The 24,697-nt window shown below is 50.8% G+C and overlaps 1 protein-coding gene across 1 annotated transcript in view; it reads right to left on the reverse strand.

Annotated features, from left to right (window-relative positions):
• Window positions 1–279: 279 nt before the first annotated feature.
• The window catches only part of APC2 (APC2, WNT signaling pathway regulator), a 47,968-nt gene continuing 23,550 nt past the window's right edge, over window positions 280–24,697 (reverse strand). The window contains exons 6-22 of the mRNA XM_027853125.1: window positions 24,048–24,161; window positions 23,581–23,682; window positions 20,844–20,942; window positions 20,211–20,586; window positions 19,736–19,831; window positions 16,860–16,999; window positions 15,732–15,809; window positions 14,931–15,047; window positions 12,412–12,626; window positions 10,492–11,638; window positions 6,732–10,383; window positions 6,222–6,698; window positions 6,044–6,166; window positions 1,626–1,696; window positions 1,037–1,450; window positions 802–857; window positions 280–343 (exon numbers count right to left, since the gene is read on the reverse strand). Coding sequence (XP_027708926.1) covers window positions 280–343; window positions 802–857; window positions 1,037–1,450; window positions 1,626–1,696; window positions 6,044–6,166; window positions 6,222–6,698; window positions 6,732–10,383; window positions 10,492–11,638; window positions 12,412–12,626; window positions 14,931–15,047; window positions 15,732–15,809; window positions 16,860–16,999; window positions 19,736–19,831; window positions 20,211–20,586; window positions 20,844–20,942; window positions 23,581–23,682; window positions 24,048–24,161 — 7,341 coding nt within the window. The remainder of the gene's footprint in view (window positions 344–801; window positions 858–1,036; window positions 1,451–1,625; window positions 1,697–6,043; window positions 6,167–6,221; window positions 6,699–6,731; window positions 10,384–10,491; window positions 11,639–12,411; window positions 12,627–14,930; window positions 15,048–15,731; window positions 15,810–16,859; window positions 17,000–19,735; window positions 19,832–20,210; window positions 20,587–20,843; window positions 20,943–23,580; window positions 23,683–24,047; window positions 24,162–24,697) is intronic.

Genomic DNA, 24,697 nt, shown 5'->3' on the forward strand with positions numbered 1-24,697 from the left:
CCTACAAGTCAATTGCCTGATCTTCCCGTCTCACCTTTGAACCAGACAAATGGCTCTGTTTTATTTTAGTGGGAAAAAAAAAGAAAAGGAGGAGGGGGGAACACTTAATATTTACATGCTTCATTTTAATACTGTCCAGAGTCCCAGTAAAATGACCCTCGGTGCAGATGCTAGGGAGGTGAGGGGGAGCAGGAAGTGAGTAGACTGGAGAGGATGGGCTAGAAACCAGTTTAATGAGATGGGCAAAGGCAGCTTTCTTCTGGGGGCTGAAAGGGATCATCACACAAACTGGATGAGAACAGAACTAGGGTCTGTGGTGAAGAACTGGGGTGGTACGTACATGCTGAATGGACAAGGTGACAGATTAGAGGTGTGAGGTAATGGTATCCGCTCCTGTTGCTTCAGGAAGATATGTGTGTGATGCCCTAAATCTAGTACCCTGCTGGGAATAGATTGGAGGGGGGCTGTTGTTCTTAAACTTTGCTGATCAGGCAGTACTGTCAGGCATAGCACAGCAGCTCCTGAGCAGCTGGTGAAAAAGCAGGCTGATGTTAGGCCTCCATTGTGGCCACCCCAAGGGTCATTTCTCCCGAAGGTTAAGTCCTTCCCCTTTGGGCTGGTCACTCCACCAACAGCAGATACACAGGGGGAAGATGGTAGAAGTGTTGAACTTTGGTGAAGACTTGCCCGATAGAATCGATCACTTCTGACGATGCAAGATTCCTGCCTCTCTGAGTCCCCAGTTCAGATCCCTTGGTGATGGCGGCGCTTAAGCAGGAATACATACATATCCACTCTCACACTGAGAGCATAAAGGAGCGAACCAGGTTAACAGCTGAGTGGTACAGAGAGCATCCCTACGATGGGATAAAGGCTTTAAGTGATAGCTGTGTTTGGCATATGACAATTTGGTTCCTCTGGCCCTGGTTGACAGGTGTATGGATATCAATTGTTCAATTACCACAAACTGCCCTCTTCTCTACCCCAGGAAACCATAGTGTGTCTGTGACACTCCCTGCCCTCCACTTCCCCCCACTGGCTGGAGGATGCTGTGAACAAAGCTGATGTGGTGTGAAAGGATGAGGGCGAAGGAGGGGAGGCAACTGAGCCTGTCACTGCGGTTGGCAAAGTCCTGGGGCTGGGTGGGGCAGGCAGCTAGCTTGGGGAGGCCTGGCTGTGCAGATGTTCTCAAAGCTTCAGCCCTGTTTTGGGCACCTGCCTCTGTAGGGCACATAAAGTGTAGATCGAACACAGAGACTAGGAAACTGTTCCTCTGACCCCAATGAGGGAGCAGTGCCTGCGCTTCCGTATCAGCACACTCCCAAGACAGCTTGAATTGTCCGGATTCGCCCCTGATGGTTTCCATGAGTGCCTGGACTTTCAGGTTGGTCACCAAGCCCCTGAGGCTGGGAAGGTAGGGGCTGTGTCCTGACTGGCTTCGGTGCAGCTCCTAGGACAAGTTAGCACAAGTGACAGGAAGCAGAAGGTTCCTAAGCCTTTGCTCAGAAGAGCTAGAACCAAATGCACGCCCGGCAGTGTAGCACCAGTTACGCTATGGAATAATACCATCCTGTGTGGCTCTCCCAACACCCCATCGTGTGTCCAGCAGCTCAGCTGATTCTCACTCCCTTGGGAGGTAGATCTGGTGGAGGTTCTCCCCATTTCACAGGTTGGGGAAGCAGCCTGCCCAGATCACCTAGCCAGTTGGTGGAGGGGGGTGGTCAGGCCCAGCTCTGACCTCTGGGCTGAGTCCCCTCCTCCAGAACCTCATAATGTCTTTCCTAGAAGGACAAAAGGTTGTGGGTTGGGGTAACTGCCCGCTGTGAGCACCTGATACGCCATCTTGTTCCCATCTAGAGTTTGCCTATTAGACTGAGAACAGTCTAACAGCATCTCTCCACCTTTTTCAGTCTGCAAACTTTCCAGGACGTATTTTCAGTCTCAAACACATCTTGTATTTGAATGTTACAGCCAATAACAGGTGAGTGTCTGATGACCAGCTGAACATTAGCTCTAACGTTCACTAAAACCAGGCTTCCTCTTTCCACCATATTTGCTTTAATCTCTGGCTACAGATTGCGTAGGACAGGTTCTACACACCCAGCTGTCTTGTCCTTGCTGAATGGGGAACAAGCCTGTCACTTCACCATATTCTTTCTGTTAAAAGGGAGACACAGAACCGGAAGCATCTTTGGAGAACAGCCCCTAATTTCAGGGGCCAGACTTGGAGGATCCCTGTGGAAGTATCCCCTCCTCTTATTCCTACAAGGCCGAAGCATTCAGTGTTGTGCGAAAGGAAAATGAGGATGAAATCATTCCTTGTGTTTTGGTTCCAATTCCACATATAGGTTGCAGATACACATGTCAAATCTCCTTGTAATATTGACACTGGGGGGGGAATCTCCAGTGGGAGCTACCCCACAAATCCATGTGAATTGGGTCAACTCTGGGTCTATTACAGCCTTTTAGAGTTGGCTCCTCCCTTAATAGCAGCCTTCCTGGCAAAAGAGAATAATGACTCAACTCTCCGTATGAGATGTGGGAGATGGAGCTCCCAAATATGATTAGCTCCAGGCTAGGAGATGGCTTTTAAAGTACAGTCCCAAGGCTCCCAGCAGTTGATTTTGTCATATAGTCCCTTGAAATGGTGGCCACAAATGAATTTGGCTGAGTGGCCTGCCATAGGATGACTGAAGAGGTGTCAGCAAGAAAGAGGAGTGGGATGAGTTTTCCAAGCTTTTGAATTTAAATTTTCCTTTTGTGGACTTGTCAAATAAGGACCTGTTATGGATCAAGTCCAATGGGAGGCTATTTCCCTTCCCCCAGAGGACCAGGGTTAATAGAATGAATTGAATCCATATGCCCTACTACTTGCCTAATGGTTATCGACCTATTTGCTCAATGTATTCTTTTCTCCCCAGAATCACAAAACATTCAAGCCAAAAGGAACCCTAGAAATCATCTAGTCCAACCCCCTCATTTTACAGAGGTAATTGAAACTAGGAGGCAAGAAAGGACTTGCCCTAGGTCTCACACAGATTGAGTCTACATTGTGCTCTATGAGGAGTGGTTCTTTGCAAAAACAGCTGGAAAACAGTTTTGCAAAGAGCAGCTGTTTCTGGAACCCAGGGTTCCACTGGGAAAGAGGTTACTGGCTCTTTCCAATGGAAATACTTCGACTGGAAACACTCTAGTTCCTAGACTAAACTTGAGTGACTAAGGACGCATTGTCCTTCCAACAGGGGCTCTAGACTGAAATATTTGAAGGTGTTTCTTCAAGGAGCCCTACCTCCCGGAATACACAATGAGCAGACAGATCAAGCTTTTTCAAAGCCAAGGAGGAGACAGACAGAGAGAGGGATGAATGTACAGTCTGGCTCAAGAAGAATTCAGTCATCCCATGATTAATGTGGGCCAGAGTTCACTGATTGTTAGCTGTTCCGTGGCATCTGTAGGAAGTAAGTTGTGGCCTCAGTCCAGTTCCCAGTGGGTGAGTCACCCCCATACAAAGCCACAGTTCAGTTAGCAAAATCAGCCAAACGTCTTCTGTCGCTTTCATTCTCTGCCTTCTTCCCTCTCCTGCTCCTGACCCTCCTCACATCCATCATATGGCACAGTATAGGTTGATATCTCTGATCCTGATTTCTTTCCTCTCTACCCTGGACCTTCAGCCCAGTAGCAAACCGAAGCTAGCCACACGGGGAGATTACGTCCTCAGTAGTTCGGCTAATTGTTTGACCCTTCACATCTGTTTCACAGAATATCAGCTACAAAGGACTTCAGACTTGATACAGTCTAACCCATAGCTTAAAAAGGAATCTCCTCTATTGCTTCCTTGATAGGTGGTCATCTAACCTCTTCTTGAAGAATTCCAGTGATGGGAAACCCCACCACCTTGCAAGGCGGGTCACTTCACTTCTGGACAGTTCTAAATGTTAGAAAATGCTTCCTCATACACCAAACTCAAAGTCTTCCACGTGTCTCTTAGATCTGCCCTCTAGGGCCCAATAGAAACCAATAGTTCTCTGGCCTTATCAGGACATTCTTTCCAGAGGCTTGGCTTAGCCAAAGTCCAAGAGGCAGCTTGTCTCCCCCCACGTCTGTGAAACTCAAATTTTACTTCCTAGAGAAAACACTGGGTCACCTCAAGGGGTGTTACCTCCTTCCCTAAAGTAACCTGCTGGGAGACTCCTGCAATTTTGTATTTTTCACAAAAAGTCATTAAAAAAAAACAAACAACCAAACAGATGGTTCCATACCCCCACATCCCCAAAACTATCACAGTTGGCTCTGCTCTCTGCAATCCTTTTAAAGTGCGCTTTTACAACAGAAAGAACTTGCTCTCGAAGCAGCTCACCAGACCCTCACTTTCCCTGTCTGGGCCTCTCCTCTCTGTTTCTCCTTTTTCTGCCATCCATACTCTGTATTCTTTGGTCCCTCCCGTGGCTCAGTTTCTGAGAGGGCCCAGTGGCTGGTCAGTTCACCAGTTAGCATGTGGCGAGTGCTAAGGAGGGTGCTTGACCATCCTGTTAGTTTTCTAGCCACAGATGGATCTTCCTCCACCCAGCTAGCTATCTCAGCAACAGGCCATGTTGGGGACTAGGCAAGAGATTATGGATGGCTCAGTACTGGTAAGCCTATCCCCTCTCCTCAAGAAGTGCCTTCAAATTCTGTTCCAACAGCTCTGGATCATAGTGCCATTCCACCTGCTAAAAGCACAATCACCTTTACTCTGGGTGTTTCTTAAAGTCTTGACTTCCTGCCAGGGACACTGCAATCCTCCCTGTGTCAGAGTCATCTCCTGACCCTGGAGGTGAGCCTGTGCACGCTAGCTAAGGGAGAGGAAAGAACCATCTGTAGTTTTTTGTTCTAAAAGCAGCTGCCCAGGGAAAAAGAGATCAAAGCCGGAGTGGCAAAACTAATATGCATCTGTTTTCTTTCCTATCCTTCCACTCCCTCCAGTTCTCATTGGTCAGGCCTACCTAGGGACATCAAGGAAGTGGTATCAGTCAGCCCTGGGCTTCTGGGGTAACCCTCTCACCTCTTATTAAATAAGGTGCAGTTCTCTCATTGTCTCAGATCCCTCTCAGCCCCATCCCCAAGCTGGTTTACATAACACAGACAAAACTCAGCAAATTAGTCATTACTGAATTACTGGGTGGCATTAATTACAGGCATTTGGCCCTGCCACCAACAGCTCTTCTGCATCTGGTGGGTTCTATGCCTGCTCCCTCTCTGGCCCTCCCCAGGGCTTCCCCCTATCTAGAAGTCTCCTTCCTGGGCTTCCCATGGTGTTGACAAGCTGTAATTCATCTATATGATGTTTATAACTGGTTATTAGTGCTGGGTATACAAGATAAAGCATGCAGCAGAAAGATCTGCATTAAGGCTTGGCTAGAAGGTGGCTTTTCACTTGGGCATGGGGAGGCAGCGGTCCCAGCCAGGGGTCTTGTTCTGTTTGGGGCACAGAGCTGCTGATGTGCCAGAGGGCAGCATGCTGGTGAACAGTCTCTTGCCCAGAAGAAGATCATTGAGCATGCTCCTTGCCCCCAGCTTTCTGGGCTTTCCTCAGACACCCCTCTCTCCCTGGGCCCAGGGGGTGTCTCCTCCAACTGCTATCCTCCCATTGTTTTTTTCCTGTTCCAAAGCATTAGTCTCTTCTCTATGCCAGCTCCCGTACCTACTTCCACCATCTATTCCTTCCCAAGTAAAGTCTCTCCCCTCATGGTGGAGGAAGAACCCCTAAATGACATCACCATATGTTAGAGAAGGGGAACTCTCCCATATCCAGATTTGGACTCTTCCCCACAGTGCTCCAGGCCTTGTGGGTAAAAAAAAAAAAAAAAAAAAAAATCATCCATTATTTCCACCTTCCAGGAAGGAAAGTTTTCTGGCAACAGGGCTGTGACCAGAGACAGAGGAAGGAGGAAACCCTCATCAGACATGAGGCCAGCAATTCCAGTTCTGAGACTTACTGATTAGTGGACCAGTCTCCATCCCCAGGTTCAAGCCACTCATCTTTGAAAGCTAATTTCTCTTGTACTTGGCTGAGTATGAAATAAGAAAGCAGCTTCTTGAACTAGTTCTTTGTACACGGGCATCTTCCACAAGAGTGCAGCTTGCTGCCATGAGGGTCTTAGTGTAGGGAGGCCTAAGCAGGCTAGGACTGGAGGGGTTGAGACAGGGAGAGGTGGAGAGAGGCCAGATGAGGTTCTATTCACCCTGGAGGCTGATAGCTTTCTCCACGGCTTTGTCGGTCATAGCTGGCACCACCATGGGACTGGGGATGTAATTGAAGGGGGTAACTCGGGCAGCCCGGCTGGGGGAGCTGTGGCGGCTGGAGGGGAAGCCTCCAGCTGGGGCCATCAGCCCCTCGTGGGCGAAGGAGATGGCAGCAGTCACCTTGGAGCTCAGCCCATCCACGTCACTGCCAATGAAGGGGGCCTGCACGCCGCTGACTGGGACACTACCTGCATGCTTGGGTGGCTCCCGGTTCTCCAGGGTTGGTGAGGTGCTGGAGTTGGTTTTAGAGGCTGAGAAGTCTTCTGTCTGGACCACAGCATCACTGGTCTTCCTTTGGGGACCTGGACTTTCTTCTTGGACCGTGCCAACAAGAGGCAGGGCGGTGGAGGGGAGCGTGCTCTTCAGGATGTGGGGTATGTCTTCGTCCCGAATCCTCCGCCATGTACCCTTGGCGGCTGTTGACTGGGCATCATGGCCCTCCCCTGCACTGACCTGAGGGAGAGGCTTGGCCTCTCCATCACTCCTCCGCCGCCCACCCCCAGCCTCAGCCCCTTGTGGAAGGGTTGGGGCTGGACTGCCAGACCTCTTGACAACGTTGATGTGGGGGGATGAGGAATAGCGTTTGAATGGTTCAGGTGGGGGAGTAGCTATCTTGACAGGTAAGCGGGAAGGACTCTCTGAGCTGGTCCGGTGTGGTAGGCGCTCCCCTGGTGAGGCTCTGGGACTAGGCTGGGGCCCGGCTTTGGCCGCTTTGAGCTCTTCACAACGAGAAGAACAGAGGAAGACAGCAGGGACGCTGGTCCGACTTCGGCGTGGCGAGTTGTTCTGGGGAAGGGGAGCTGTGGCCTCAGAGCGGTGTCGCAGGAGGAGGTTGGAAGACTCCTTGATGAAGGTCAGCTGTCGCAGGAAGCCAGAGCGGTCAGACTCACTGCCACTGGACCGGGTTGAGGCCACACGAACCAGATTGAGCCTTCCACCTGCCTTTCTTCCAGCACCCTGCTCCTCGGGGACAGGCTGGTTGTTCCTCACTGGGAACGTCTTCCTCACTGGCTTCTGCATGAATGGAATCCGGACAGGAGATTTCTGGGTTTTGTGCTGTCTGGAGATTAGAGCCTTCACCGGAGCCCTGGCCTGAGGGCTGTTGGTGCCCACTTTACTCCCAGTTGCTGGCACTGGCTTGCTTATCTGGGAAGAGGGCGGGGACTTCTTGGATGGTGGCTGGGATGGGGTGGAGGTTTGGGAAGAGCCAGAGGATGGGGTCTTAGCCATCCGGGCAGGGGGTGTGGCACTCCTCTTGGGTAGCATCAATTCAGCCATCTCTGACATTTTCCCTGGCCGGTGGAGGCTCCGGGACCTCTGCTGACTGAGAGTGAGGGGTTTGGTGGGGGGCTCAGTCTTGGGCACAGTTTTCTTTGGAGGGGATCGAGGCTTGGGGGTCCCCTTGGCCAGGGTGGGCATGTAGATGACTGTTCGACCCCGGAACACTGCTGGAAGATTGGACACGGGTTTCTGGGCACTGGCTGGCTTTTCTGGGCCCCGCAACATGCGGCGGTTGAGGGTCCGGGTCTCCCCTCCTTTCTTGCACTCATCAGCAGTCTTATTTTGTTCCTTCTTTTCCACCTCTCCTCCAGTTTCCTTCCCCCTTCGCTTCTGCTCTTCCCTTCCAAGGGTAAGCTGCAGGGTGGACCCCACTGACAGACCAGACACAAAGGAGAGGATAGAGTCAGATTCAGATGAGGGCTCCCTGGAGAAGGATGTTGCGGCTGCTGCTGCCTGGTGCAACCATGTCACAATGGAATTGGCACCATCTTGAATAGCTTGCCACTCCACACTGTCCAGGTCTGAGGCGCGGTCTGAGCTCACCTCCTCGCCTAGCTCCTTCCGTAACTCAGCCTTTCGCTCCTTGCTGCCCGCTGCCTGGGGGACCGGTTGCTTGGGCTTTCGCTCGGTCTTTCGGTGCCGGGCTGTGTGGCGCTGTCTCTTTGGCATGGCTGAGCCAATACACCTTTGTAGCAGATCTTCATCTGAGTTGAGACTCGGGGAGCTGGGAGAATTGTCCCGACCAGGAGCTGGTAGTGGGGGCTTGGTATGTACAGGCTTTCGGGTCTGAAGGTGGGGCAGGCCCCCTTTGCCATGTGGCTGCCCACCATCCCTCTCTGAAAGGTCCAGGTCACTGAGCGAACTCACTGAAGAGCTTAAGGAGTAGCAGGGTGGTGTCTCATCTGCAATCAGTTTGTGTTGGGATTTGGCAGGCGCTCGGGGCTGCACGGAGGATGGTGGCACCACTTTGGGCTTGGGCTCCGTTTCTTTCTTGCCAGCCCGATGCTCCTTCTTTGGAGCCCGGGCTCCTGCTGGTGCCTTCCGGGCTGGGGCCTCGGGAGCATCATCGGAATCATTCTCATAGAAACAGTAAACTGCCTCTTCAGTGGGCGTAGTGTGACACAGAGACTGGAAGGCAACATCCCCGTGACCCCCATTTGGATGTGCACTGTCCCCTCTGGGACGGCTATCCCTTTCAGAGTGGGCACTCCTGGGCCGGCTAATGGTCAGTTCTAGGTTGGGCAGGTTCTTGAGAGAGCCTCGGATGGGCTCATTGCCCCTGCTTGATACTGGGAGGCAGGCCCCTCCTGCTCTGTGCTTGTAGGCAGCCACCATCTTGGTTGGGGTAGAATGGCTGGAGGTGACCCGCCGAGAGATGGGCTCCCTCCTCTCAGCCCGCTGCCCCTGGCTGTCCTTGGGCGGATACTGAAGGGTCTCATCACTGAGTGAGGTGGCGCTGGAGAAGTTGACTGGTGTGCCTTCGGCTGAGTCCGTGAAGGAATCCTCATCTTTATACGGGCTGCGGGAAGGCCGAGGGGCCCTGGCTGCCATGCTGGCATGGGCATGTGCAGGCACCAGCATGTAGACAGGCACATGCAGTCCCTTCTTGCCTGCAGGCAAGCCCGGCACTAGGGCTGTCTTGACCTTCCGGAAGCGAGAGGGCATGGCCGAGCTGATACATTCCTTCAGGATCTCCAGGTCATCCTCGGAGTGGGTCTCCAGGCGGGGCCGGCTCCCGCGGGGTCCTTCCGCCCGCTCCTCCCGCCCAGGCTCCTCCCGCTTTTCGTGGCCCGCGAAGTGAAGTCCGCCTCCGCGCTCAGGGAAAGGGGGCAAGAGCTTGAGCTCCACGTCCTTCTGCACGTAGTGCTCGTGGAGGGGCAGCGCGCTGAGGCTGGAGGCGCAGGAGAAGTTCTCGTCCGGCTTCTCCACGGTGAAGTAGATGGTGCTGTCGAGGTCTGGGGGCAGCTGGAAGCGCTCCTTGAAGTCGGTGATGTCCATGAACTTCTTGACGTTGTTCTCCCATTGCAAGTTGAACTGGCTGGTCTCCCGTTCTGGGAGGGGGGTCTTGCTCCGGCTGGGGGGCATGGTCTGCCCTGGGCTGTCGGGAAGCTCACTGGGGCTCACGGTGCCACTCACCATCTCACTGCAGGGGTCACTCTGGATCGAGCTGGCAATGGAGGGGCTCTCAAAGCTGCCCAGGGAGCTGACGGAGCTGCAGCGGCTCATGACGAGGGGGGTCTCCTGGATGTAGTTCTCGGAGGAGCTGGAGGGTGTCATGTCTTCTTGTCGGGAGGGGGAGGCGCCCTCATCCCCCTGGGCCTGGGACAAGAAAGCCTGGTCGCCCCGTGGGGCGGGGATGGCCACAGGCAGGGAGGCAGTCCCACGGGGCCTCCAATCCTCCACCCCGTCGTCCTCTCCCTCCCCGGGCCCGGGCTCTTCCAGGATCTCCAGGGAAGAGTCGCTGTCCAGCTCATTGTCTTCACTGCGGCTTCTCCCATCCACGCCATGCTCAGCTGAGGAGAGGGAGGAGAGGGAGCTGCATCGGGAGAAGCAGATGGGTGTGTCCTCCACGGAATACTTCTGTAAGGTTTCTGCTGCCGGAGCAGGTGGGGCTGGGGCTGGCAGCTTCTCAGGGATCCTGCTCAGGCCCTCAGTGCCTTTCAGGGTCCCTGTGGGCAGCCAGGCCTGCTTCCTGGCTGTTGGACCGCCCCCGTTGCTGGGAAAGGGAACAGCACCGACCTTGGCCATACCCTCCAGCAGAGGCACGTGCTGATATGAGGGCGAGAGTTTGATGGTGTGCACGTGGGAATCAGCGGCAAGCTTGCCCTCCGTGTCTTTGGGCCACTCTGACTCCTTTCTTAGGGCCCACTCCCCAGGGAATATGGATGACTTCTGCAGCCCATCCTGGGTTTCTGGCCCCTGGGGGACAGTGGACTCCTGAGATGGGGGCTCTCTCCTGTCTGGCTGGGTAGCCACGATGTTCTTGAGGTCCAGCCGGCTAGGGCGCTGCTGGTATCTCTGAAGTTCCTCTCGGTAGCCGGCAAACGAGGCCCTTGGGGAGGGATTCATGTGTTCTCGGGGGCAGTAGCCATCACTGGTACTGCTGCTGTTCAAGCTGTCATTGGACAGGCTGGTGTAAGCCGCCTTCAGCCTGAGGAGCGGGTGGGCCCTCCCTACCCCTTCCCTCCTCCCTGCCTCAGGCAGCCGGCAGGGTGAGCACGACTGAGCCCTGGCCTCCCGGATCTCCCCCGGCCCCGAGGGCCAGTCCAGCCCGTGGTCACCCGAGCTGAGGCTGAAGCTGTCCTCCGAGGAGGTATGCAGGGCTGAGATGTCCTCCACCAGTTTATCAATCTTGGCCACGGCCACAGAGAGTTTGGTGGCCAGTTTCTCGGCTGCCGCCGCCGTCCCATCCATCACCCCTTTCTTGGCATCCATACTGCCTCTGCCGCTGCTGCCATCCTCCTTCTCTGCTTCGAGGCCTCGGCGTGGGGCCGACATGCGGGGCAAGGCTTGGCCCTGCAGGTAGGGACTGTTGAGGAACATGGAGAGGACGGAGGGATTACCCACCTCCACCCCGGGGGCTAGGGCGGGCACATCCTCGTCGTCAAAACAGCCGGAATCGGAGGCGTAGTCCTTGACCAGACTGTCCAGGTGGCGCAGCGGGGGCTTCTTGGCAACCTGACCCTTCAGGCTCTGCTTCTCCATCGTGTCCAGAGCTTCGGCCAGGTGCCTGGCATCCAGCTCGGCCTCTAGGGCCTTCTGCTTGCGAACGTAGAGACTGGGCATGCAGGAGCCCGGGGAGATGACGGCCGCTGTGTCCTTGTATTTGAGGGGCCGGTGGGTGAGCAGGTTGCGCAGGGCGGCGGCGCTGCCCATCGCTATCATCTTGTGCTTGGAGTGGATCAGGTTCCGCAGCATGCTCACGGCGCCCAGGTCCCAGAGAAGCTCCTGGTCTCGGGGACTACGAGCTGACAGGTTCCACAGGGTCCCGCAGGCGTTACTCACGATGGTCAGGCTGTGGGACCTCAGGTGCTGGAGGAGCGTCTGAAGGCAGTTGTGGTCCCGGAGCACCTGCCTAGAGGGAGGAGATAAGGGAGGGGACCCCCATGAAACACTTCCTCCGGCTTCAGGCTTGTGGGGAGTCCACAAGGGGGCTGGAGAGAACTCTCCAAATAGGCCACCTTCCTGGAATCATGACCCAGGCCCATTTGTTTGAATCAGAATTTTCCAGGTTCCTGTTATGACTTTGGGCTCTGGGCCTCAGGTGCTTTAAATAAGGGAACTGGACTGGATGATCTCCAGATGCCATGATGACCTCGTGGATGGCTTAGGGAAGAGGGTGTTCTTCGAGAAAAGCCCTTTGTAAAGCTTAAAGAGCTGTTTAAATGAGAACTAGCAGTAGTAATAGGAGGAGGAAGAGGAGTCTGACCTTTTCTGCTTGGCCCCACAGCATAGAACAATGGGTCCGGGAGAGAGATTAGCGATTGGAGCTATCCCCAAATAGAACGGTCTGCTTCTGAAGGCAGCGATCACCCCCCTCGCCAGAAATCTCCATGTGGAGGCCAGAATTCTGGTAGATGTGCACTTATGGGATGAGTTGGGCTAGCTGTCCTCAGTTGTCCCTCTCAGCTCAGAGAGTCTTATGACAACGTCACCTAGGCTGTTGTGGAATGGGAACCAGACTGAACTAGGAGAAGGGTTAACCCCACCTAAGAGAATAAAAACTGTTTCTAAGCAATGTTAGCATTAGTTTCCAAACCAGCAATGGCACACTGTCCTAGAATTTTGGAGCCAGGCAGCATAGGGAATGGAGGGGATAGCAAGAGTAGAGGGAGAGAGCTGGCTGACCTGTAGTCCTCCCGGGTCGCGATGAGGCTGGACACATTTCGGAGGATGCCCCCTCCACTCTCGATGATGGCTAGTGAGTTACTCTGACACTTATAGGTGAGAGTGCTGACTAGGAAGCCCAAGGCTCCATCCACCAAGCATATGGCGGCCTTGTTCTCTGTGCTGTGGGCCGACAGGTTCCATAGGGCACTGAGGACACTCTTCAGTGTGGACTCCTGGGAGGGGGAGAATTGAAGTCATTGCCTGTTCATCTGGCGCTACCATCTTCCACCTCTGAGACTGTACCAGCTCGTTCCCGCCCAAGTCTATATGCTCCCAGCCACGCCAACCTCCAGTCCAACTCCTGGGACCAAGGGCTCCTTCCCTACCGCTGGTATACTTCCCTGGAATGGATTCTTGTTTATCCTTTTTCTTGCTCTATTCCCCTCTCTCCTGCTTTGTATGACCTTGTGTCTTCTCTAATCCAAGACAAGGTTTGACTTGGAGACATGGGGATGGAAGAAGAGGTTAGAGATGGCAGAAACAGGAATGAAAGAAGGGACAGAGATGACTGGAGAGGATTGCTCCTTGAGGGTAAGACCTGTGGTTCTTCTCTTCATCATCATCAAGAAATTTATCAAACGCTTGCTCTGTGCCAGGCACTGGGCTAAGTGCTAGGGACAGAAAGAAAGGCAAAAAGCCTGGTCTCTGCCGTTAAGAAGCTCTTATTTAATGGTAGGGAAGGGGAGAGGGAACACGATATGTAAACAACTAGGTACGTACAAGATACATACAGGATTAACAGGCGTCTTTATAACTATTCCTCCGCACTTGGAGCATAGAAAGTATTTAGTAAATGTGTGTGTTATGATAGGATTAGATGGTAACCAGGAGGTCAGAGTGATGTAGTAGGAGGAGCTAGGGACAGGGAAGACCAAGAATCCCTGTCCCATTCTACCACTAACTAGCTGGGGGACCTTGGGCAAGTACTCCCCCCCCAGCCTTAGTTTCCTCATCTGCAAAATAAGGAAGTTTGACAATATCAGTGGCTTCCAAAGTAGAGGCCCCAGCATTATCTATTTCAAGGGAAGGATTTTTATGTATATGTATGTATGTGTATGTATATAGGTATGTATATATATGTACATGTGTAGATATGTAGTGTATATATGTATATATGTATGTATATATGCATACACTTGTGTATATATATGCAAGCTCATTCATGTGTGCTGCTATTTTTTACCTTTTTTTAAAATTAATTTATTTTTTACCTTTAATTAGCACCAACAAAACATGCATTGTCACTGTATGATAAACAAGCACACATTTCTTCTGCAGGATGAATAATGTGTCTCACACATCTCAGAGTTTTCCTATTTCTCAAATGTATGTCGACACTGTTGTGTTTAATAAAATATGCATCTGTTCAAAAACACCACAGAATTCACAGCTGCTTTTTATCATTGTGTATTTCCCTCAACAGATACCCAGAGCATAGCTACTGCTGGGTTTGGGGGGCAAGGAAGAGGAATGGAGCCTTTTGTCACTCAGAAGGGGTCCCCATTCCAGAAGAGGTTTCACAGAATCTCTGCTAAGTGCACAGAGGCTCATCCCTAGACAGCTGGGCGGGAGAGCCTGTAGCCTTAGGTCTGGGATGGCCTCTTCCAACCGTGACAACTTCTAGCACTAGCTAGACGCATGAGAGGGTGACAGTGGTGATGATACAGAGATTAGAGGGGGAGATGACAGAGAGACCACAGTCAGGACAACCTTCAATGACCCACTGACCCTCTTCCCCCAAGACACACTTTGTTTAAGTCACCGTACCCTATGTTCACTGTGAAAAATGAACACCTTGATGGTCTGGTGAATGAGATAGGGTTGGAAAGAGACACCTAGGATTGGTTTGGCAATGGGGATCCACTTGCTTTCCATCTGTTTCATGCATAAAGTATGACTTTTTCAAATATATAGAGATGCTGATGTGATCAACAAAATGCAAATCCATTCAAATACATTATTTTATCAATCACCAGATACTTATAATATAGCTACTGGGGGGGGTGGTGTATGGGTGTATGTGTGTGTGTAGATGGGGGGGGAATGAATTTTTTTGTCATTGAAAAGGGGTCCTCATGTTAGGAAACTTTTCCTCTTCACCTTTATCTCAGTGCCTGGATACTCCCTTGAAGCTTGGAGTGGGGACAGACCACCTTTAGCACTGCTCAGGAGCTAGATGGCAGAAGCAGCTAGGTCATGTCAAACAAGTCACCATGGGAATAAGCATTTACATAGCAACTACTGTGTGCTAGGCACTGTGCTAAGTGGTTTACAAATATGATCCCATTTGATCCTTATAACAACCCTACAAGGTAGGCCCCATTTTACAGTTGAAGAAACTGAGGCAAACAGAAGTTAATTGACTTGCCCAGGGTCACGTAACTAGTAAGTATCTGAAGCTGGATTTGAACTCAGATCTTCCTGACTCCAGGCCCACAACTCTATCCGCTGTGCCACCTAGCTGGTCTGGGGCTCACCTTGGTGGCTCGAAGGGCACACTGCATGAGTCCAGTCATACTGCCCACCTCCCGTAGGACCTTCTTGCTGTTAATATCTGCCCTCCAGGATAGGTTTCGAAGGATGCTGGACACCACCTGGAAGAGAGGGATAGAGAAGGATAGGGAAGAGTTTAAAGTCCTGGGCTTGGGTGTTAAAGGAAAAAAAAATGAACAGTACAGAAACCAGATGGAAGAGATGTGAGTAATTAGCTTAGATTTAAAAAAAAAAAAGCCCTGGGGCCTATACTTTTTAAAAGAAAAACTACAGAGAATAAATTTAGAAGGTTTGTGGGTTTTTTTTTATTTTTGCTTACATATTAAAATGTTTGTTTTTATTGATGGCTCCTAAATTTAGAATTTTTTAAAAGAAGATTTGGAGATCTAAGTGGACTGCAAGCTTAATATGAGTCAACAATATAAATTGGCAGTCAAAAAAGTTAATCCAAGTATAAGAGCAGTATCTAGAATAATTGAGAATTGATAGTTAATGCCCTGATAAGAGTTTACAATATTATGTTCAGTTCTGGATATCCCATTTAAGGAAAAACATTGACAAACTGGAGCACCTCCAGAGAAGAGTGATCAAGGTGCAGAGGGAACTGGAAACCTGGCCAAAAAAGAGTTCTAAGGACAGGGATAGGGCCTAGCACTGGGCTAACACCCTCCTTGTGGGCCTAGACAACATCCAATGCACAATACCTACAGCTGCCCATTGCCTTCTGTTGGGTTCTGGCTCTGGGCCCAGCCCATACTGTCTCTCTGAGAGTTTACCCAACCTACCTGGTGGAGCTCCTCACTGTCTGAGGCCAACTGGGCCACAATGGCCTGCATACAGCCCCGCCGGGCACACAGTGTGGCCTGCCAATGAAAGGGAAACGGCGTTTCAGTGGATATCTTACTTAGACATCAAGGGAAAGTCCAATCTCAGAGCATCTCCCTCTATTATCTTGGGCTTATGTCATCTATGTGCACTCAGGAATTCTAATTCACCCTCAGGGGTAGGGTCCCCTAGATCCCCAATCCCCAAGGGGAGTACCCCAGCGTCTAGTCCTAGCTCTGTTATTGACCTCTACATGACCTCCCCTATTTGAGCCTTAGTTTCATTCTCTATGAAATAGAGGCTAAGTAATTTGGAACTAATTTGGGTTATAGGAAAAAGGGGACATGGAAAGGTACCCCAAACTCCAAACCACACAGCGATGGCTGCCTTCAGAGATGGAAAGAGCCATAGAATTCAACAAGAGATTGAATTCAACAAGCAAACACTTGAGTCTACTAAGTTCCAGGCATTGTTAGATGCTGGGGATAGAACGACAAAAACATAAGTCCCTGCCTTCAGGGAGCTTACGTTTTAGTGAATGAACATGTGGAATATTGGAGGTGTTACAGAGACATTAGAGATCATCTAGTCACGTAGGGGTGGGGAACCTGCAGCCTGGAGGCCACGTGTGGCCTTCTAGGTCCTGGTTGCAGCCTTTTGATTGAATCCAAGTTATACAGAACAAATCTTTTTATTAAGAGGATTTCTGTGAAGTTTGGATTCAGTCAAAGGGCCGCACTTGAGGATCTAGAGGGCCACATGTGGCCTCGGGGCAACTCCTGTGGAGCCCCTTATTCTCCAGATGAGGAAGCTCAGGCTCAGACAGGGGAAAGGACTTGCCCAAAGTCGCATAGCTGGCTTTTTGGGACGAGTGCTAAGTCATCCTGTGGTACCCAGGAGGGAGTCCCAAGGGTGCCCCTAGCCTTTCGCAGGGGTAGAATGATGGCGATACCAAATTCTCCCAAATTCTCCTTTTGTACTCCCCTCTCAGTAGTGGAGTCCCAGGCTGGGGGTTGGAGCAGGCGCCCGCCCCCCGCCCTGGCCTCCCACCCCCCCCCGTCACCCCCCCCATGCGCACGCACACGCACCTTGTTGACAACATCGCCAAAGGTGAGATTGGTGAGGGCCATGCCCGCGTATCTCCGCAGGGCTAGGTTCAGAGGGTCATTGGTCATCTTATGCATCTCATAATCCACCTGCAGTAACTCTGCCACGGCCTGCAGCCCACCTGCAAGATGAGAGCCGTCATATCCCCAGCTGAGGCCTCTCAGCCTCGGCAGCCGTGCTCCTCAATGAGGATAATAGCTATTATAGCTATAAAAGCTATTCCAAGCCTTCTCTTCCTTCCTCAAATCTTGCTCACCTCCTCCCCACCCGCACCCCAGCTAAAGATCTTGCTTTTACTTTCCTGAAAAAACTGAGGTCATTTGACCTGACCTTCCTTTTCTTCCACTCTCTTCATTCCAAAGCCCCTTGGCATCTCCGACACTCTACTCCTTTTCCCTAGGGTGTATCTAACAAATGCTTCTCCTGGCTAGGACCAAAGCCTCCACAAGTGTGCTTGCTCCCATCCCCTGGGGTCTCCTCCATGAGACTGCCTCCTCAATCATTCTCCCATCCCATCTCTCTAATCTTCAATTTCTCTCTATCAAATGGTTCCTTCCTTACTGCTTTCAGACATGTCCAAGCCTCCCCACTCTTTATTTTTATTTTTAATTTTTTTTTTGGCAAGGCAATACCACAGGATGACTTAGCACTCGTCCCAAAAAGCCAAACTTGCCTAGGGTCACACAGCTGGTAAGCGTCAAGTGTCTGAGGCCAGATTTGAACTCACGTCTTCCTGACTCCAGGGTCAGTGCTCTATCTACTGTGCCACTTAGCTGTATATATATATATATATATATGCATGCACATACATATACATATATGTATACATATACCTGCACAACACCTATATATGTTAGTTATACAGTGTGTTATATATACACAGTTATATAGTTATATATGTTGTTGTTTAGTCATTTTTTTCAGTTGTTTCTGACTCTTCATGACTTCATTTGGGATTTTCTTGGCAAAGATACTGGAGTGGTTTGCCATGCCCTTGTTCAGCTCATTTGACAGATGTGGAAACTGAGGCAAACAGGATTAAGTGACTTGTCCAGGGTCACACAGCTAGTAAGTGTCTGAGGCCACTTTTGAAATCAGGTCTTCCTAACTCCAAGCCCAGCACCCTATCCATTGTGCCACCTACCTGTCCATACACATATATATAGTTATACGATGTAACATCTGTATAACACATATATAGATGTGTATGGGTGTATACACATGTGTGTATATGTGCATGTGCATATGCGTGTGTGTGTTTCCAGCCCTCATCTCTCATCTAAGTTTCATTTATGCATCACCGATTGCCTAGTGGACATTTCAAACCGAATGTACTGGAGACATCTCTAACTCAACATATTCCAAACTGGATTTCTTATATTTCCCCCTTCTAGCTTCCCTGTTTCTGTCAAAGGTATTGCCATCCTACAGTCTCCCAGATTCATCATTCTCCTTGACTCCTCCCTTTCCCCAATCTTACATTTCCACCTCCACTACCTCTCTCATATCCAGTCCCCTCTCCCTCCTCACACAGCCCCCCTCGTTCACCGCAGCCTTGGGTGGTAGGTGTTATTAACCACATTTTACAGATGAGGAAACTGAGGCAGATGGGCATTAAGTGACTTGCCCAGAGTCACACAGTCACCTCTCACCTCAGTTATTGCTGCAATCACCTCACTGGTCTCCTTGCCTTGAATCTCTCACCATTCCAGTCCACCCTTCACCCTGCCACTCAAGTAATTGTCCTCACATGCAGATCTAACTCTGTGATTCCCCTATTCAGCCAACTCCAGTGGCTTGCTATGGCATCTTAACTATGAAATATAAACCCCGTTCAGCTTTTAAAGCCCTTCACAATCTGGCCCCAAGCAATCACGGCAGGCTTGTGGACCTCACTCCCCCTCCCACACTTTGTGATCCAGGGCCAAACGGGCTTTCTCTTTGCCCCTCCCATATAACACTGCATCTTCTGTCTCTGTGCCTTCATAATGGCCATTTCTCATGCCTGGAATGTATTCTGTCCTTACCTCTGCCTTGGCAAGCCCCTCTCTTCCTTTAGGAGGTAGCTCAGGCACCATCTTTTGCAGGAGACCTTTCCTGGCTCCTTCTCCCAACAGCTAGTGTCCTTCCTTCTTCCCAGACTACCTTGTGTTTAATGGCATTGCATCTTTTTGCATTTTATTAACTTTATATTTATCCTGCACACATATAGATATATTTGTACATATCTATAGATAAATACACCATTTATATCTATCTGTATAGACTGATAGATAAAGCTATATGCATCTATCTATCTATCTATCTCTATCAATTCTTATCTCTCTTTGGGAGTAGGGATTATTTCAGTCTTTGTACTGGTATCCCCATCGCCTCACACAGTGCTTGGCTCATAAGTAGGCATTAAATAAATGCTTATTGATTGACTGGTGCTAATCTCAGTTGTTTCTGCTTGGCTAACAGACTGCTGGTAATGTCAGCTCCCTCTAAATTTGGCATCTTGGGACAAAGCCCCTTCCACCCTACCCTGGTTAGGATTCTGAAGAACCTACTTCCTCCATCGAACAGGTGAAAATGACCTCTCCCTCTTCAAATTTCTCATAGCACTTTCTCTGTATTCCTGGTACATTAAGAGATCTTTCTGCCTGTGTGTAGGTGAGGGTGGGCGTCATCCATCGAATCCAAGAAGAGGAGCCCAGTTCTTCTCTGTGGCCTCCCTTCCCCCACTCCTCCCCTGCACCAAGCATGTAGCAAGGCCTCTCCCAAAGAACAGCTGACAGAACTCCCTGGAGTCTCTCCCAGTACTCAGCAGGGAATCTGCTGTTCTCCCTCCTTCCCTCCCTCCCTCTATACCTACCAAGTTCATTCATGGCCCGGCGGTATTCCTCATCAAAAGAGAGTTTCATCACTGCACATGTGGCCTGGCAGATCTGCGGCTCAATAGGTACGGGCCCTGGGGGGAGGGGAAGAGGAAGGAGAAGGCTCAGAGGCAGGTGTGGAAACTGAGGTCTAGAGAGGTGAGCTGACTCATGCAAAGTCATTCAAGTCAATAATAATTTTTATATCTGACATTTCTAAAGCACAGTAAGGCTTGCAAAATGCTTTCCCCAAAGTGATCCTGTGAGGAGGGGAGGCAAGTGTTATTATCCCCATTTTATAGATGAGAAAACTGAGGCTCTTGCCCATGGTCACACAGCAAGGGAGTGTCTAAGGCAGGACAGGTCGATGACAAGGACGAGATGAGAACCCAGATCGCTTGGCTCTTTCCAGCAGGTACCTCCCCTTCCAGGCCCTCCACATCTTAGCTCCCTTCTCACCCCCCACTCACTCACCAGCACCCCCCTCAGGGCCCTGGCCCCCATCTTGGCCCTGCATCCGAAGCCAGTCCCAGCAGGTCTCAGAGTAAGAGCGGATCTGCTCCAGCACATGCAGCACTCGCATCTCCTTCTTGGCCTGGCCCTCATCAGGCTGGGAGAAGATGATGTTGTGTAGGGCTGCGTTGGCCCGCATGCGGGCATCCTTGGCCCCCTCGGCAGGGCCCGCCTCACGGTCAGCATCATGGAGGATCTGCAGCAGGAGCGGCAGGCAGCCAGAGCGGCGCATGGCCACACAGCTCTCCTGGGAGCTTGACATGGCCAGGAGGGTCCGTGCCATGTCCTCTTTATCCCTCGTGGCCAGCATGGACAGTAGCCAGAACACCACCTCCACCTGTGGTGGTGATAAACGTGCTCAGTGTCCGACGGGGACCCTTGCTCTCTGTTACCTCCTAGATCCCTGCGCCCTGCTCTTCATCCCTACCTAGGCGCCCTGAGAACCCATCCACCCCCTCTCCCCATTTTGGGACGATTCCTCTTGGAACCATCCCCTGCTGCACCAGCCCCAGACCAACCCGGCCCACATACCCTACTCAACCCAGGTCTTCATCCCAGCTCTTGGAAGTGTGGGCGTGGCTCTTCAATTCTTACCTTGCTGTTGCTGAGTTGGGTGGTTCCATCCTCTGGGTGTGTGGGGATTTCTGCCTCCCCATCCCCCTCTGCCCCTGTTGGCTTTGCCCCTAGCAGGGTCTGTGGGAAGAAGGGAGCTTATGTTTCATGTACTGCCCTCTAATATAGGTATGCCTTGGCCTCTATCCTGGGCCCTCTTTTCTTCTCTTTCTCTCTGTCTGTCTCTCTCCTATTCTCCACCCCCCTTGTCTCTCCTCTCTTCCTCTCTTCCTCTCTCTCTCTCTCTCTCTCTCTCTCTCTCTCTCTCTCTCTCTCTCTCTCTCTCTCTCTCTCTCTCTCTCCTCTCTCTCATCTCTCCCCTCCTCTCTGTCTGGTCTCTCTCTCCTGTATCTCTCTCTCCCCTGTCTCTCTGTCTGTCTCTCTCTCATCTCTCCTGTCTCTCTCTCATCTCTGTCTCTCTCTCCTCTCTCTCATCTCTCCCCTCCTCTCCTGTCTTTCTCTCCTGTATCTCTCATCTTTCTGTCTCTTTCTCATCACATTACACCCCATGGGTTCAGTTATCACCTCTACACAGACGACTCCCAGATCTATATACCCAGCTCTCATCCCTCTCCTGAGCTCCAGAGCTGTATCACCAATTAACTGCCCAATGGATATCTCCACCTCAACGTCCCATTGGCAACTGAAACTTAACATGTCCAACAGAGAATTCATTGTCTCCCCTCAACAAAGAGGAACATCCCCCTTCTTAGCTCCTCTGTTTCTGTTACGGGCACCACTACCCCTCCAGGCACCCAGGTTTGCAACCTATGAATCATCTTAAGCTCTTGACTCTCCCTCAGCCCTCACACTCAACCAGCTGTCCAGTCTCCCTTTATAACATCTCTCATTTCCATCTCCTCTTTACTCATAAAAGGCATCATTCTGGTCTGGGCTGTTATCACCTCTCCTGAATTATCCCAACAGCCCCTAATTGGACTCCTTGCCTTCCATCTCTCCATACAGCTGCCAAATCATAGATGTAGATATAGGTATACTATATATATAATCATATATTATACATAGAGGCAGCTAGATGGTACAGTGGATAGAGTGCCAGGCTTGGAGTCAGAAAGACTCCTCTTTCTCAGTTATAAATCTGGCCTCAGACATTTAGTAGCTGTGTGACCCTGGGCAATTCACTTCATCCTGTTTGTCTCAGTTTCCTTATCTGTAAAATGAGCTGGAGAAGGAAATGGCAAATCACTCCAGTATCTCTGCTAAGAAAACCCCACAAGGGGACATGAAGAGTCAGACACAACTGAGAACGACTTAACAAAAACCTATATTATATATACACATATGCACACATGCAACATCTGTATCTGTATTGTCTCCCTATCTTGTCCAGGCTAAAAGCACAGTGACCAGTCACAGGCCCAATCCTACTGGTGGCTGGACAGGAAGCTTTAACCTGTCCTGTTTCTGACCTAGATGGGTTTATCCCTCCTACCTGCTCTGTGCTCAAGGGGCTCATTATAATTATGCTAGATTTAGGGCAGACACCCCATTGGCTTTAGCCTCTACGAAGAACTCCCAAACTCAAGTGATCCACCAGTCTCAGCCTTCCCCTGTAAGCAGGGATTACAGGCATGTTCCACCACAGGGGGCCCAAACTGTATTCCCAAAGCCAGGAGTGTGCTGGTAAATGTTTAACAACTGACTCTGCAGCAGAAGAAAGAAATGTACCCACAGAGAGAATTTTAAGTTTAATTATTTAATTATTAACACTTTCCTAAATCTGGACAATCAATAAAACAATAAATCAAGCCTTGATTGGTAGATGTTGCCGATTTTAGAGGTGTAAATGAACATTTAACAACCAGCTCTCTTTGTCTAGCTGTCTGGGGCACATCCCTGCAGAAGCACACATCTGATCCTGTCATTCCCCTGTTTAAGAAACTTCAGTGGTTTTCTGTTGCGTCTAGGAGAAAATGCAAATTTCTGTTTGGCATTTAAAGACGTTGCAATCTGGTTTCAAGCTGTATTTATAGACTTATTTCCCATGACTCCCCCTCATAAATACTGCAGGCAAATTCGCCCACTCCAGTTCCCCTTCCATCCCACCTCCCTCCTGGGTTGTCCCCTAGGGCCTGGAAAGCTCTCCTTCCTAGGCTCTGTCTCTTGGAACCCTCAGTCTCCTTTAAGGTCTGGCTCAAGTGACACCTCCCACAGGCTCCCATTTGCTGATTTCCTCAGTTACTTTGACTGGCTTCTCAAAAAATATTTCTTATTGTTGAGTTTATGGTGTTTCCCCCCAGTGGAGTGTAAGCTCCCTGAAGACAAAGTCTATTTCATGTTTGCCCTTGTGCCTAACTCAGTGCCTGACATATAGTAGGCACGTAAACATGCTTATCAAATTGCATTGAACACACACACACACACACACACACCTTGCAGAGGGCAAGGAGGCTCCACTAACTGGATATGTTCTTAGCTCCCTGCCCTACAGTTCCTGCCCCAAGGTTCTCTCCTCTCCTTCCCGCCCCTACGATGCCAACAGTTCCACCATTAGACCTCTTTCATTTGTGCTTCCCCATAGTTTGGCTTGTCCTCTAGGGAGGATGGAAGGTAACGGTTTGGGGGCTGGCCAGTCCCCCTCATCTCCCACTTCCACCTCCCACGAACTTGGGACCACCCAGAGCACACTGGTGACCAAACTGGAATGGGCAGTTGAGGCAGGCGTCTCCTGAGCTCGGACGTCACCACCCCGAGGTACCTGGTGCTCTGGCTGTGGCTGCTGCGCTCGCTCCCGGGTCTGGGTCTGAGCTTGTGCTTCCGAAAGCTCCTTCTCAATCTGCTCCAGGCGAGAGGCTCGGATCTACGGTGTTAAAATATTGGGCTAGGGTCCGTCTCCAAGCAAGCGCGACCCCCAACCCCAGCTCCGCCCCCCGGCCTCACGCCCTGCCCCCAGCCCGCCCCAGTTCATGACTCGGACCTCAGGCACTGGCTCCGCCCCAACCCCTGGCTCCATCACTGCCCTCAGTCTAGTCTTTGTGTCTGGCTCCACTCCTAATCCTCGGCTCCATCACTGCCCTCAATCCAGCCCCAGTCCTTGGCTCTGAGCCCTCTCTTCAGTCTAATCCTCCCTCCACCTGTAGTCCTCAGCCCAAAGCTCTCCCTGGCAGTGTGTGTTTTTATAAGGGTGGAGGGAGGTCTTTCTAGTGTCAGGTTCCCGGTCCCCACCTGAGCCCTCTGCACCATCTCGTCTGAGGTCCCGAATCGCTCTTCCATCAGCGCTCGGATGTGCTGAGCTTCGAACTCCAGCTGCTGCCGGATCAGGTCTGTCTGCATGGAAAACTGGAAGGGATATAACAAAAAAGGAAAATGACAACGCTTCAGGGTCTGTGAGAAAAGGAGTTCTTTAATGCACTTTTGGTGCGGCTGTGTCCAACCATTCTGAAAAGCAGTTTGGAACTATGCTATTAAACTGTGTATACCTTTTGACCCAGGTATTCTGCTACCAGGGCTATACCCCAAAGAGGTCAAAGAAAGAGGGAAGGGACTCATGTGAGCAAAAAATATTTATAGCCTCTCTTTTTGTAATGGCAAAGAAATGGAAATTGAAGGGATGCCCATCAATTGGGGAATAGCTGGACAAGTTATCAATGTGATGGGATACTGTTATGCTGTAAGAAATAATGAAGGGGGTAGTTTCAGAGAAACCTAGGAAGACTTGTATGAACTGATACAAAGTGAAGTGAGCAGAATCAGGAGAACAATTTATACAGCAACAGCTGTATAAAGATAATTACTAGGACAGACAGTAACTCTAATCAACACAATGACCAACCACAGTTTGAAAGGACTCATGATGAAACATGTTGTCCACCTCC

This window comes from Vombatus ursinus, unplaced genomic scaffold, assembly GCF_900497805.2.
Source record: "Vombatus ursinus unplaced genomic scaffold, bare-nosed wombat genome assembly UNPS02009918.1, whole genome shotgun sequence".
In the NCBI taxonomy this organism is placed as follows: Eukaryota; Metazoa; Chordata; class Mammalia; order Diprotodontia; family Vombatidae; genus Vombatus; species Vombatus ursinus.